This window comes from Symphodus melops, assembly GCF_947650265.1.
Source record: "Symphodus melops genome assembly, chromosome: 4".
Taxonomy (NCBI): Eukaryota; Metazoa; Chordata; class Actinopteri; order Labriformes; family Labridae; genus Symphodus; species Symphodus melops.
The window spans coordinates 13,033,107-13,047,044 of record NC_136694.1 but is presented as its reverse complement, the minus strand read 5'-3'; the positions used below and the strand labels follow the sequence as shown (position 1 = coordinate 13,047,044).

At 39.9% G+C, this 13,938-nt stretch overlaps 3 protein-coding genes across 3 annotated transcripts in view; all 3 read right to left on the bottom strand.

Moving 5' to 3' along the window:
- Window positions 1-512: 512 nt before the first annotated feature.
- golga7 (golgin A7) lies at window positions 513-3,946 on the bottom strand. The gene is made up of 6 exons (XM_079342046.1): window positions 3,875-3,946; window positions 2,994-3,116; window positions 2,760-2,912; window positions 2,551-2,652; window positions 2,029-2,087; window positions 513-1,310 (listed from the first exon to the last, which is right to left on the bottom strand). Exons 1-5 carry the CDS (start codon window positions 3,881-3,883, stop codon window positions 2,040-2,042), a joined length of 435 nt encoding a protein of 144 aa, XP_079198172.1. The 5' UTR covers window positions 3,884-3,946; the 3' UTR covers window positions 513-1,310; window positions 2,029-2,039.
- Window positions 3,947-4,497: 551 nt separating this feature from the next.
- rplp0 (ribosomal protein, large, P0) lies at window positions 4,498-7,221 on the bottom strand. Its single transcript, XM_079342047.1, has 8 exons — window positions 7,072-7,221; window positions 6,683-6,790; window positions 6,394-6,569; window positions 6,061-6,148; window positions 5,362-5,508; window positions 5,072-5,257; window positions 4,844-4,984; window positions 4,498-4,717 (listed from the first exon to the last, which is right to left on the bottom strand). The coding sequence occupies exons 2-8, from the start codon at window positions 6,734-6,736 to the stop codon at window positions 4,562-4,564; spliced, it is 948 nt and encodes a 315-aa protein (XP_079198173.1). The 5' UTR covers window positions 6,737-6,790; window positions 7,072-7,221; the 3' UTR covers window positions 4,498-4,561.
- Window positions 7,222-8,857: 1,636 nt separating this feature from the next.
- The window catches only part of LOC306822950 (paxillin-like), a 30,651-nt gene continuing 25,570 nt past the window's right edge, over window positions 8,858-13,938 (bottom strand). The window contains exons 8-12 of the mRNA XM_079342265.1: window positions 13,780-13,938; window positions 12,743-12,916; window positions 11,414-11,495; window positions 11,176-11,324; window positions 8,858-11,088 (exon numbers count right to left, since the gene is read on the bottom strand). Of these exons, the coding sequence (XP_079198391.1) occupies window positions 10,822-11,088; window positions 11,176-11,324; window positions 11,414-11,495; window positions 12,743-12,916; window positions 13,780-13,938 (831 nt within the window). The 3' untranslated portion in view covers window positions 8,858-10,821. The remainder of the gene's footprint in view (window positions 11,089-11,175; window positions 11,325-11,413; window positions 11,496-12,742; window positions 12,917-13,779) is intronic.

Sequence of the window (13,938 nt, the reverse complement as noted above, 5' to 3'; positions counted from 1 at the left end):
AAGGATTAGAAAATTGAAAGCAAGCTTCGAGCTCCTGCACATTAATTGAGAAGGAGGCACTGTTTTGGAAAAAACTAAACATTGGACTTCATCTTTGTGAGGGCTTTTAAAGAATTAACGGTTAATCATTATTTACATGTTGCCAATCAAATAAGTTGAACATATTCAGGAATAAAACATATGTATGATACTTGTTATTAAAGTAGATAAGATGAGCATAGACAGAGTAATTACATTACATTGATTCATGTGTGCACAAAGTTCAGGAGACCTCGCCTCACATGAATCAGAGCCCTTTAAGGGGCCACACCAGCCAAAAGCCTGGACACGCCCACTGACCTCCTTGAAAGTCTTGGCAGCACAAACCAAACAGAAAATATAAATGTAATTTCTATAGTTATGACGTTTTTTTAAATGTTGTGTAATTGTGGGGGCCATGCTTGTTACAATATGACGTTCTTTCATTGCCTTATGCACTCTGATACTGAGGTGAATAATACAAAAGCCAGAGATTCAAAAGAAATGGGTTATTTAATCAGATAAAACAGTATTACACATGTAAGAAAAGTACACTAATTGTATCAACTGCCCTCTTTCTCAATTTTCGGTGGAGTTGAGAGAGTTTAAGGTTTCTGTGGTGTTTATTGATAATGGAAAGGGAATGACATTCACAATTAAGAGTGATTTAAATGATCAATATAACACAGGGCTGTTCAATGATTGGTGAGATCTAGTGCAGAGACATGCTATTTATTTGTGATAAGATAATAAACATGCTCCATCTCTGAAGTTACCAAAACTGCGTTTCACATGAACCCCCCCCCCCCCCCCCCCCCATTGAGTCACATTCATTCACATGTAAGATAACATTTTAGTCTCAATGAAGGCTACAACTCCTAATGTTAATACCTGCACTCCCCAGAACATAATCACTGTTTACAGACTGTGCAAACAACTCCATCCCACCATATTACACGTACATTTCTTGGTGACTAAAGACTGACTTTACATTATTTGCAAAACAAAATACAAGTCCTATCACTCATATTGCCCATTGTCAGAGAGCATCATTAAACACAATGGCACAATTTATAAAGTCCTGATCCACTGGGACATAATTTATACTGTATATCACTGCATTTGTAAAAAGACGTAAAGACACTTTTATAAACTTAAAAGGAAAGGCAGACAGTAGAGTATTTATAAATAACAGAGAAAAGGATCAGATCAACATCATGTACATCCATTCGGGTGGGGCGGATGTCTGAGTATGTGCTCCCTCACAGATGTATCTGGTCAGAGTCAGAAGCCTGTACACAGAGGGAGAGAGAAAGGAAACAGCTTTACTGTGAGTGCAGACAGTGTACTCGCTGCTTTTATACCCATCAGCCAATCTTTTGCACTACGATACAACACTTTGACTATAAATCCTTCACAAGGTGCTCTTAATATTTTCCTGACTCCAGTAACGTACACGAGGAGAGTAAACTATTAGGAACCCTTTTAAATATAATGCACCTCCACCATCACATACTAGGATATCAATATGAAGTACAAATCAACACTTTTCTGACAACGTCAACAAAAACCAAAATGTAGATTTCACAGGTTGTCATTATGTCAAGGCTGATGGATGATTGTTTTCAGAGGATGGTAATAAACAAACAAGCTAATTAAACAAGTGTTTATCTTACAGACTGTGTGGAACTTTATTTTTGCATCCTTTGTAGCTAAGTGGTTCTGGATGGTTCATGTTATCTCTCGGTAGTGTGTCGTACTATCGAACCAATCATGCTTCCTTTTGACCGTCTACCAAGACGATGCACTTTGAAACATTGCAGGGCATTTAAAGGCTTTTAGTTTGTGAGCTGCATGCAGCCCAGTCATGGAGGTGACAACCATGGACATTACTTACAGAGATAGTCAGTCTTGAAGAAACGATCGTTGCTTTTGTAAATCATAATTTGACACACCACAAACCCTCCTAACAATTCTGCTACATTAATAGTACATCAAAGAGATCCATACCTCAAATGTCTTTATCTTCCAGAGCCAATACTTCTGTCTTCAAAGATGGTAATTTCCACCTAAAATATAACATGTTGAGGAAAACACTGCTTCACTCACATCTTTGATATGTAAAAATAACTTTACGAACTTGAGCCTGCTTTCTTACATCCATCCATCATGTGGAGTCAATAGAATTGTTTGTTGCAGCTTGTAAACATTCAGACTGAGCTCCTCCTGGGCTCATTGGCTAGAAAAGCTTACACTCACTGCAGGACGTAGTGTGTACAATTAATGTTTGGATCAACCTGGTTAAATAAAGGTTCGAAAATAGAAGACGACAGACTGAGCTACTGCTGCACTAACTACGGTCGGTGTTAAGATAGTTTGTAAACAAAACACAACAATACACAGACAATACAAAATCTCAAAACTACAAGTTGATTAGTGTCATTGTGAGTCACTGCGGTCATGTCAGAAATCCCTAAACAGACTGACTATGCTTATTTAGTAGGTTAATTAATGTAACCAAGTGAAGGATACGACTCTCATGCCTCTCTCTATGGGGTCAGTCAACAGCAAACCTCTGGGAGCGTATATCTTCTCATTCTGGTCCTTAATGTACCTGGCGATCTTCTTCAACACCTAGAGAGATGGAGAGGAAAGCACAATCATGACATTGAATCACATTAAGACCTGTGTGACCCACAAGAGACAAAATGATGATTTACTCAACATCAAATCAGTGTTACCTTTTCGTAGTGTGTTTCCATACAAAGGAAGATTGTGTAGGCAGTAAGACAAGCGAGACAGCCCTCCAAATATGACTTCCCCCCTAGTTTCTCAGCCTCTGCGTACAGATTGTTCAGAGTCTGGATGGTTTCCTCAAACTGCTGCTTATCAATCTAAAACCACAGAAAAGACATGATGAGAAATCATTTAACATCTGGTCAAAATCCAAATAGCCATGTAAACTTTGTAAATACCCTTGACTCCAGTTCAGAGGGGAACTTTGTCTGAAACTTGCAAATGGTTCCTGAGCTGTAGTCTCTCTGGACATACACTTTGGAGGAGACAGTAGGCTGCTGGAGATCCTGTAAACTGTGGGTCTAAAAAAACATAAAGCAACAGATGTAAGGCACTGACTTAGAATTACAATCAGAAAATAATTGTTATTAGGTTTAGACAGTCAGTACAACAACATGAAACAGCTAAGTGAACTAAAAAGTTAAAAGCTCGCTAAAAGTTAAAATCGCGCAACTTAAATAGGAAATAGGATAACTTTTAAACTAAATGCGTTTTGAAAAGATGGCAATGATGGATTAGTATCGATCGCAGAAATGTGCAAGGTTATGCCGAGTCCAAAAAATGTGAGTCTTACTTTGTGTCTTCCTGACTAAATAGAAAAAGTTAAGTCAACAGTACAGCTAGCTTAAAATATCTCCTTTAAATAGCATGTTATGTGAAGTACACAGAGTTACAGATGTGTCGACATCTGGTCCCTCGTCAGGTCGGGTTTCCTGTGGCGGCGCCCACATCTGATTTCCTTCGATCTCATCTGATGTAAAATCTTTTACCATCTATGTAATGTTGACACTGCTGTCAACATAACAGACTGAATGTAACTGCCCCTATTGTTTTTATATTTTATTCTTAAAACTTGAAGGGTTAACATCAGCCAGCTGCAACGACGATAGCGTTAGCTTACCTTCGCTAACCCCTCGACGACACTAAGGTGTGGACATATTGACATGTTTTTAAAGAATCTCAACAGAACAGTTAAACTGTAAGAAATAGTCAGCTGTTCAATTACGTGGGTACCTTTAAAATTAAAAACCGAATAAAGGTAAAAAAATCAAAATCTTACCTCAGCCATGGTGGACTTTTGTCCTGGAGCTTCCAAGCATCAACACCGTAAAACAACCGGACCATGACTTTCAAAATAAAAGCATGGAGATGGTACCGCCCCATGCATACATATCTATTGCCCCATGTCCCTTCCGTTGTTTAATTTCATTGATATTAACTATAGACTAACTATAGAACCACCAGGTTTAAGTTTAGATGGTACAGAGCGCAGTCAGGTTTAAACTACTTACAGCTCTCTGGCTTTACAAACTCTGAAAGAATCAACTCAAATCACTAATTTAAATTTACTCTGAGGTCTCTAAATAAGTCCGGAATAAGCAGTCAATGGTCTCAAGAGGAATTCCTGCACGTACTCCTAAATGCCGTTTTAGACACGTTTTAACATTGGCCATTTATATGCTTTTATTGTGAAGGCAGAGCCCCATACAGGAACGCGAAATTCCCAACGCTAAGTCATGCTAAATGTCATTTCCGGTGAAGGTTCACTGAAACCGATTTTACTGCTTTTTTTTATTACACCCACTCAAATAGTTTTGTCACGGATCTAACCAATGAGCATTATCCGGACCATAAGAGCAAACAGTGCAGTCCATTACTTCATACAAGACGCAACACAAGAACTGATTGAGATGTCTTTTATTGAATCATGGTATTATTTGACTGGTTTCTGCTCGCTGCGAGTGTATTAGTCGAACAGACCGAAGCCCATGTCATCATCAGATTCCTCAGACTCTTCTTTAACCTCCTCCTTAGCAGCTGGAGCAGCAGCAGCAGTCTCTGCAGCAGCTGCAGGGGCTGCAACAGCAGCAAATGCAGATGGGTCAGCTAGGAAGGCCTTGACCTGCAAGGAAAGGTGGATACATCAGCAATGTACAACTTGTAGACAGAACAGGGTTGTCTGAAATCAAGACAACATTGACCTTTTACAGTTTCTTTTCGTTGTAGCAATTAGGTTTGATGTGCATACCTTGTCTGCCAGGGGGAAGGAATAGTCTGTCTCAACTGCAACAGCCAGGACTCTCTTGTAGCCGTTGATGACGGAGTGGGGCACAGACGCCAAAGTTGGGTAGCCAATCTCCAGACACACACTAGCAATGTTCCTCACACCCTAAATTGATGGAAAGTTTTAAAGTAATGAGCCAACAATAAACAGCAAACATGTCATTAGATTTAAAGACTTCCTGCATCATCTTACCTCCAGGAATCTGACATGCAGAGACTCCTCTGTGATGTCAAGCACCTCAGGGCTGTACACACTGCCGTTGTCATACACCTGCTGGATGTTGAGTCCATAGGAGAAGGGCGAGATGTTCAGCATGTTGAGCAGTGTGGCTTCACTGGCACCAACCTTATCGCCGGTCTTGATGAGGTTGACATCACTCTGTGGACAGAAGCACTCATTGATTAACAACACAAACATGACGCTCGTCTAACATTGTTTCAATTAGGAACCCTTGAACCGTTTCATTTTAAGTTCAGGCTCACCAAGATTTCAATGGTTCCCCTAGAGATCTTGGTGGTGATACCCAGAGCCTGGAAGAAAGAGGTCTTCTCAGGACCCAGACCAGTGTTCTGGGCAGGCACAGTCACTTCACAAGGGGCGATGGCTCCAGCACGGGCAGCTGCAGGTACCTGTCAAATACAGGTACGTTTAAAATGGCATATTTCAAATCTAAAAGAGTTTGTTACAAGATGCAATTCAGCTTTTACTCATTGTCTGTAACCATACGTCCCTGGCAGTCAAGTGATGCTGACAGACAGGGATAGCGAGGAAACAGGTTGTTGTTTGCAGGGGGAACGACAAAGCAGTACCACACAGGCTGCATTGTAACTTATCCTGCACAAAGGTTTCTTACTTCTGCACTCTCGTGCATTGCTTGAACACATTTAAGGAAAGGTCCACAATGTGCGTGTAGATCAGTTTTTCTGCAATCTGGAATTAAAGTTAAATTCTTTCAAATTGTATTTTTTTGATGGACTGTTAAATCCATGTTACTTAAACCAATGCAGTGATTGGAGCGGGGGGCTATTTATTTAGGAGACTTTTCTTTACAATCCAAGCCATGTAACTACATCTTAAGGCAACTTTCACATCACTCCTCGAGGTGTATATGCACTAATTACAATTCTAGAGTAAAGGTTTTCTTAGTCTATGGTAATCCTGTAATAAGCTGGGACATTTACCTTGTTGGCCAACAGCATGTCCCTGACCTCTGTCAGATCTTCCTTGGTGAAGACAAAACCCACATTTCCCTTTATGTGGGGCAGGAGCCTGTGAAATCACAGCATCAGCTGTTAAGACATGTAAAAAGGTCAACATTTGTACACCATTTCATCATTCATAATGTGTCTGAAACCTTGCGTCCCTGGTTGTCCTGGGATTTAGACAAACAGGGATAGCTGGAAACATGTTCATGTTTGCAGGGGGAACGACAAAGCAGTACCACGTCAGCTGCATTGTAACTTATCCTGCAGAAATGTAGACAAATTGCTCTGAATTAAAAACACTAAACTCACTTCTCCAAAGCTGGGTTGTTCTCCAGATGACCACGAATGGCTTTGCGCATCATGGTGTTCTTACCCATCAGCACCACAGCCTTACCACGCAGAGATAGACGGATGGTCTGCATCTGCTTGGAGCCCACATTGTCTGCCCCCACAATGAAGCATTTTGGATAATCATCCAAGAGTTGCTACGAGGAAGAATTTAAAATACATCGGTCAATATCATACAATCAAAAATAATATATGGTGAAGTGTTTTAATGGAATAATTAAAAAAATATAAACAGTTATATCGTACTTACGATGATTTTCATAAAATAGTTGGACTTCCACGTGGCCCTGTCTTCCCTGGGCATCTTTGCAGTGCTTCCAAGGATCGCTTAACAGCTGGTTTAAAGACAAGGTTGTACCTACGAGAAGACAAGTAAAAGTTTCAGATTCAGGGTTTCCTTCGAGGTCTCGTGAGGCTCGACATGTGGCCGGCAGCTAACGTTAGCATGCTAACATCGACCTGGTGGTATTTCAGCAGGCCGAGATACGATAGGATAAATAACTACAGTTTAACGGGTAATAAAACTAATACATAGGTACATTGCTTGTTTTTTATAATGTTTAACAAATTGAATGTGGCATCAGTTGACCAGATTGTAAGACGGGCGTTAAGAGAAAGAGAGTGTCGAAAGACTCTTACCTAGGACTGAAGGGTCGCGTGAAAGAAAGAGGAAGAGAAACGACGCTGGATAATATATATAGTAAATATCTGACCAATTACAATAGAGCTAATGTCGTCACTACGCAGCTATTGGATGGTTGATGTGCCAATCACGACCGTCTACGCGCCTTCGCTTCTGGAGATTTTCTTCTTTTCTTTTCAATCTACCAAATCAAGTTTTGTCGTTAATGACTGAAATCAATCCTGGAGTAAAACAACATATTTACGGTTATAAAATCCCTCTCACTGGAACCACAGACCTGATATTATTTACATTAAAATAAGGTATTTTAATGACCTGTGGGGGCAGCAGCCACGCGCCACGGCTGCGAGTGCGAAGTCTACCTGGAGTGTAAAAGAAGAAGAAGAGACGTTTTGTTCATGAAGCGAATTGTTCATGTCCTATGCAAGTGAAGACAACCTTTAGAGCAAATCATATCAATATCAATTATTAAATCTAATACACTGAGCTAATCTCTCAGCAATCAGTAGATTTGCAGTTTAGGAAAATTGTTCTTACAATAGTGAGTTCTGGGCCAGTATTCACAAAAGAAATGTCACCAGCCCCAAATCTCCACCTCACATTGACCAGCACAGTTCACACAGTCTTTCTCCAAAGCTAAAATGTCTCAAACTTTGCCTTGACCACCATAAACCACCTAAGAGTCTTTTAAGCGTTCATCTGTTGCAGGACTTAGAGTACTTGGAAATTCTGAAGAGTGCTGTTGATACTCATAGTCGCTCTGAGCTCTGTGACAAGCTACAAGTAGGCTACTCTAAGGTCATAACCTCTACCAACCAGAAAGATGGTTTCTTGTAATTGTCTTTGTGGCTTGTATGAAATTGGTTTGTTTTAGTGTCACAGTTTTCTCCCTCTTTATACATTTAGAGATATTTGTATCTCTAAATTGTAAATAATGGTTATCAACTCAGATTTCAACAGAAATATTTCAAATTAATATCTAATTTTTCAAATTAAGATTTTCTAAATCAACATACATACATTGTAATTTCCACAACACCCAGTCATTTCCACGACTGCACACATCTTTTTTGAAAACATTTAAAAGTTCTCCACAATTTGTAGGATTAGCTACAAAATGTGATTTCTAATATAATGTATCTATTTCAAAACAGTATTTACGTAATCCAACATGAGATTTCATATGAGGTATACGTGCGCTAAGCCCTTGTGAATTTAATTCATTTCATTTACAAATATATAAAAATTGTACAATGAAATAGTCATTTATTTGGGGCTGTCATGTTTTTTTACATGTGGTGGAAATGACATTAATTAAGGGTCAGAAAATGTGTCAAAAATGACCAAATTATGTTGTGATGATCTCAACATGAAGTTCAGCCCCTGCAAGCAAATGAGAAAAATGTATAGGTACTTAAGAAAATGAAAAAGATAGAAAACAATAGAGCGTTCTTCAAGAATGTAAACAGTGTGGCTAGACCTGTCTATAATCTGTTTTTTTTGTTACTTGACCATATTTTCCTCTCTGAAAAGAGACAGCTCATAATCCAACTATTTCCTATAAATAATATGTAGCTGATTATTACTTCCGCTCAGTATTAGGAAACATTTGAGAGCCAAAAAAAAGTAAACTGCTGAAACGAGAAACATCACTTTTTGGACCAAAAAGTTTTTGTTTATTTGTTGCAGATATCAGTCAGAAATTAGGACAGACAGTCTTACACCCCAACCACACAATAAGCCAGGTGAAAATTCAAAAAGATCTCCATGTGCAGAACACAGTTCACAGTTCTAATCTCATGAACAGAAAAGAAGTTTATTTATTTTCATGATTTCTCTGATAAAAGTGACATTTATAAGGCGATATTATGTAAGCAGATAAATATATATGGCAAATTAACTCATAAAGTTAGTTAATTTCCCCCTGCTACTTCCTATAAATCTGAATCAGCTACAAGTGAATACTATACTGTCTGCTGAATGACTCTGTATAGCTGATTTTTAAAAAAATCTTTGCTCTCATTACAGTGTAAACTTTTGGGTGAAACCACAGCAGACAAAGCCTCCCCCAGACTTAAGCACATAAAGAGTCAAATCACAGGAAAGATTTACAACTCCACAGTGTATAAGACCTTATTGCATTGACACATTTGGCACAAAAGCAAACACCCTCTCAAAGTAAAACAATTTAGATGTGTATTCACTCGTTGCACACGTGATCCAAATTAAAGACAAATTGTCAGAATAAGCACATTGTCTCACGTTGAAATAAGGCTGCAAGAAAAGACTGTTCACATAGATTTCAAAAGCTTGGCCCTGGCTCAGTGTCTCGTTCCGATTCCTGACCAGCTGTTAATAATATGGGCTGTTTCTTTAAAAGTCTGACACTGGAATCAAAGCTGTTTTTTGTTTTACAACACAGTCAACTAATGTTGGCCTAAATGCCAATAGAGCCAGCTCCCTGCATATCAGTGTGAGCCCAAACAGCTCAAAAATATATATTTATTTTCATAAAAACAGCGACAAAACACAGTTCTGTCACAAAGTCGAGCACACTCCAGCTGTATAAATGTTAGAGTCTGATTGTAACAGCGATCCGGCAGCAAGTGCTGATAAAACTCCTCATAAAAGAAAGCATGCTTGAAATCCAAATGCACAACAAATTAAACCCTGAACCAGCCATATTCATAGATTTCATACAGTGATCAATTCACAATAGTAGCAATAATACAATAAGGGTAAATGATTGGACTGAAACATTCATTTCAAAACATTTTTTTCTTAACTTTAAAGATATTCAACTATGATTTGGCAGATTTGATTGCACTATGTTTCTTATATTAATAAGCCTTCTACCTCCTCTTATTATCATAGAGCCACTTCACTGTCAATATGAATCGCAACCATTCAGTTAAACTGGTGCAAAAAAAAGAAATGGTCTAAATGGCTACAAAGATGTCACTGATGTTTGATTTCACTTTCAGTGTTAGATGACGAATTTACAAGAGCACAAATGTGAATGTCATATAGGCTGATCTTTTTCATTGTAAAATAGTAGAAAAATAATAATCTTGTTGACGTGTGTAAAATGCACCTTAAGACGGTCTCATCAAGAGATCTGTGGTTGGAGTGTGTAAAGAGTTTGAACCGCAGCTTGAAAGAAATAGTTCAGTGTATGTCTGTGTGCATGTAGATATGGAGTATTTCAATGGCACCTCAATCATTTCCAAAGCTAGAAAAATACATCTTTTACACAGATTATCATTGGCCAAGAAGCAGATATTAAACACTCAAAGGATTTTTAAAACTGCCAACGTCGACCCCAGCGGCCGATGCATAAAACCTCCACATGGTGCAGGGTCTGGCCCTGTGATGGGGGAATAAAATCATTTACAAATAAGGTCTTACTTTGGCCTGTGTATGCTAGTGAATGTACAAACATACAAGGACAAACTGACTTATTTTCTTTGTTGCACATAGGAATAAAAGTTGAAATAAAAATCTCTTTGGGCTCTGTTAAAAATGTCTTTAGCAAAAGTGTGAAATGCCGAGTCTGAGAGGTTGGACAGACGGGGTGAGAAATCAGAAACAACATTTATCCCCTTTATGATATAATCCACACCCTCGGACTCAGTAATCACTTCACCCCCTCAAACATGCTAGACATGTGATGTCACACACACACATGCACGCAGTCACGTCAATAAATGTGGAGACTTGTGCACACACATTTAAACACACGTGGCCTAGCTGAAGAGTTTGACAAAGCAGCCCTGGCAGTACGGCTTGTCGTTCTGCTCCTTGAAGGTGCCTTTGTTGAGCTGTTTGAGGCAGAAAGCACACACAAAGTGCTCCGGGTGGAACTTCTTGCCCATGGCTGTGATGCAGCGGCCGGTGATTGGCTTCTGGCAGCCGGAGCACAGTGAGCCGCGCTGCTCGTGGTAGTGAGCCTCGCAGTATGGCTGTCCGTCATGGTCGAAGAAGCTGCCATTTATGAATGGCGTGAAGCACTCCTGGGGAAAGAAAAAAAAGATTTGAAGTTGAAATTTATGACAGCAAGTTGACAAAAAGATTGGTTACAGATATGTCAAATAAGTTACCCTGCAGACGAAGCATTCGGGGTGCCAGAGTGAGTTAAGAGCAGAGATGTAGTTCTCCAGGATAGCACGGACACAGCCGCCACATTTAGGGGCAAACATGTCAAAGTAGTCTTTCCTGCAGAACGCCTTTCCATCCTTTACATGGAAACCTAGAGGGCAGCAAAGACAACAAAGTGACTCACAATGTTGTTGTTGTACACAAGTCGAGTACTGTGCTTTTAATAAATTAACACATTACCTTCTGGTCCAAAGAAGGCTCCACACTGGGCACAGAAGAAATGCTCCGGATGCCAAGTCTTGTCCAAAGCAGTCACTACTTTCTGTAAAACAAGGAAAAACAGCATGAACAGGTTTATGAACTTAGTTGATAAAATGTTGTATTGTTATGTTATGTTGAGGTCTACGAATTTTAATGTTACCTCACTTAGTATTATGTGGTTTTTCTGGTATTAAATGTTGTATTTTTTATACACCGCTTACCCAAAGGTCCAATTAGAGACATTTGTTAGATATTAGCAAAAGCTATAAACTCTCTGTGCAGCACACACGTTTTATGCTGTTTGTGAGACATTGCAGGAGAAGCTGACAGAAAGTCAAAGCCCAGGAGAGGGCACCAAAGTCCACAGAGGCAGATCAGTAGGTACAGCAAGCTCATGACTGTTACCTCATGATGTCCAAGCCTGATATCATTTCTATACATCTTCAGTGACAAGCACACTTAAAGTCTATGTAACACGAACATTTAGTCGTCTTACACTCAAACATTTCAGCAACAGGGCAAGATCTTCTTCACTGCTTATTGACATCCCTTTTAAAAAGACAAGTGATACTTCATTTTGCCAACAGGGGGTGCAGTGTTGTACATGGGAGGGGTTAAATCAGGGGAGGCTATCTAACATTCATCATCTGTACAGACAAACACACAAGCCTAAAGAAAAGCTGCATGAAAATGAGTCTAAAAAAATACTACATGAAGTTTAAAAATGGTAATACAAAAAGATTTTAAAAAAAGACAATCAGGGAGAAAGAAGAAGGGATTTAGGAAACCTTGACAGTGACTCATGTCGGCTTTCCCCCAGATTAATGTCCAGCGTTCACTTCCCTTCCAGTACCTCTGGCAGAGTGTGTGTCAGTGTGTTTGAGTGTGGTTGTGTTAATACCAAAAACGGAAAAATCCCCCCGTGGGAGTGTGTCACTGTGAGGATAAGACTGAGTGCTGACAAGTGAGAGAGGAGAGAGGCATGTGGGGAGTGTGACATCTGGCAATCTGCATGCACAATGCAACTGGAAGTAGCTTTACTTCTACTGCCTCTAGGACACGTGCGTGTGTGTGTGTGTGTGTGTGTGTGTGTGTGTGTGTGTGTGTGTGTGTGTGTGTGTGTGTGTGTGTGTGTGTGTGCGCGCGCGCGCGCGCCTTGGTCTAATCATCCACCAACAACTGCTTGAGAAATAAAGCCGTATCTGACATGTAGTATTTTTTTCCAGTAAGGTCATAATCCATGAAGTTATGAATAAATAATTATCACCAAGCACCCATCCACCCCCTGTGCGTGTGTCTATTACTAACATCCAGTATGGGTCCGTTGCAGTAGTGGCATCTTGGTGAGAACAGGTTGTGGTAATCTTTCTCACAGTAAGGCTGCCCCTCACGCTCAAAGAAGTTTCTGGATCCAATCTCCTCCTGGCAGTGGGTGCACACAAAGTGCTCAGGGTGCCATGTTCTGCCCATGGCTGTCACCACCTGGTGCAGGGAGAAACAGTGTGTTAAATAAAAATGAGGTTCTGAGGGCTAAGACCAGGCTCAGCATTGGAAATCACTGCAGGTCTGCAAAGCAGAAGCAGAAGACGCCTTGCCAACAACAGCAGATGCAGGTTTCAAAACGATATGCTAAAAAAAAAAAGAAACATACAGATAAAGATATCCCACATATGGTGATAGACACAAAATAAGTCCAGCTCAAATTTCATTTGGATCATAATTCACTGTAAATAAGATGATGTTTGTGCCAGTTTACAGAGGTATCAGAATTATTGATTCTGTTAATGTAATAAAGCACATAATTAAATGGTTTTCAGTTTCTCCACTTACTGCATGCCAATTAAAAAGCTGAATTATTGACTGGCTTGGGCCTTAAGCATCAACAAAGCCTGAGACATAAGGAACATGAGCCAACACTGCACAACCCCTTCAGCTCGGGCTGATACACGTGCAGTAATAAAAAAAGCTATGATGATATTTTTTGGTATTATAGTTTATGTTTGACTTGGTTATGTGAAGTTAGCAGTCCCCAGCTCGTGATGCTACGTGTCTGATGTCTCTCCTGGACAACACAGTTAACCCCAAGTTGTTCTGGCTGCTGTTGCGTATCAACGTGTGCAAATTAGGTGAGTTACTTCTGATGGTCACTTTACAGATCAACCTCTGGCATCAATGAATGGGTAGGTTTGACCTGCAGTGTAAAAGTGCTTCGAGTAGTAGACTGGAACAGCGGTATACAAGCTAAAGTCCATTTACTATTTACTCCAGGATCGACTAATGTTTTTTTTTTTTTTTTTAATACTGAATTATACATTTATGATTCAGTGTCATTTTGTTGTCATCACCTGTCCAACAATGGGTTTCTTGCAGGCTCCACAGACACCTTTAGCCACAGTCTGGACTCCCAGTCGGTTGAGGTCGGACTGCAGGCTTCCCAGCATGTTGTCCAGCTTGTTGGCAGGTTTGGGGGGACCGGTGGGAGAAGTCTTTCCTTGTGACTGGAT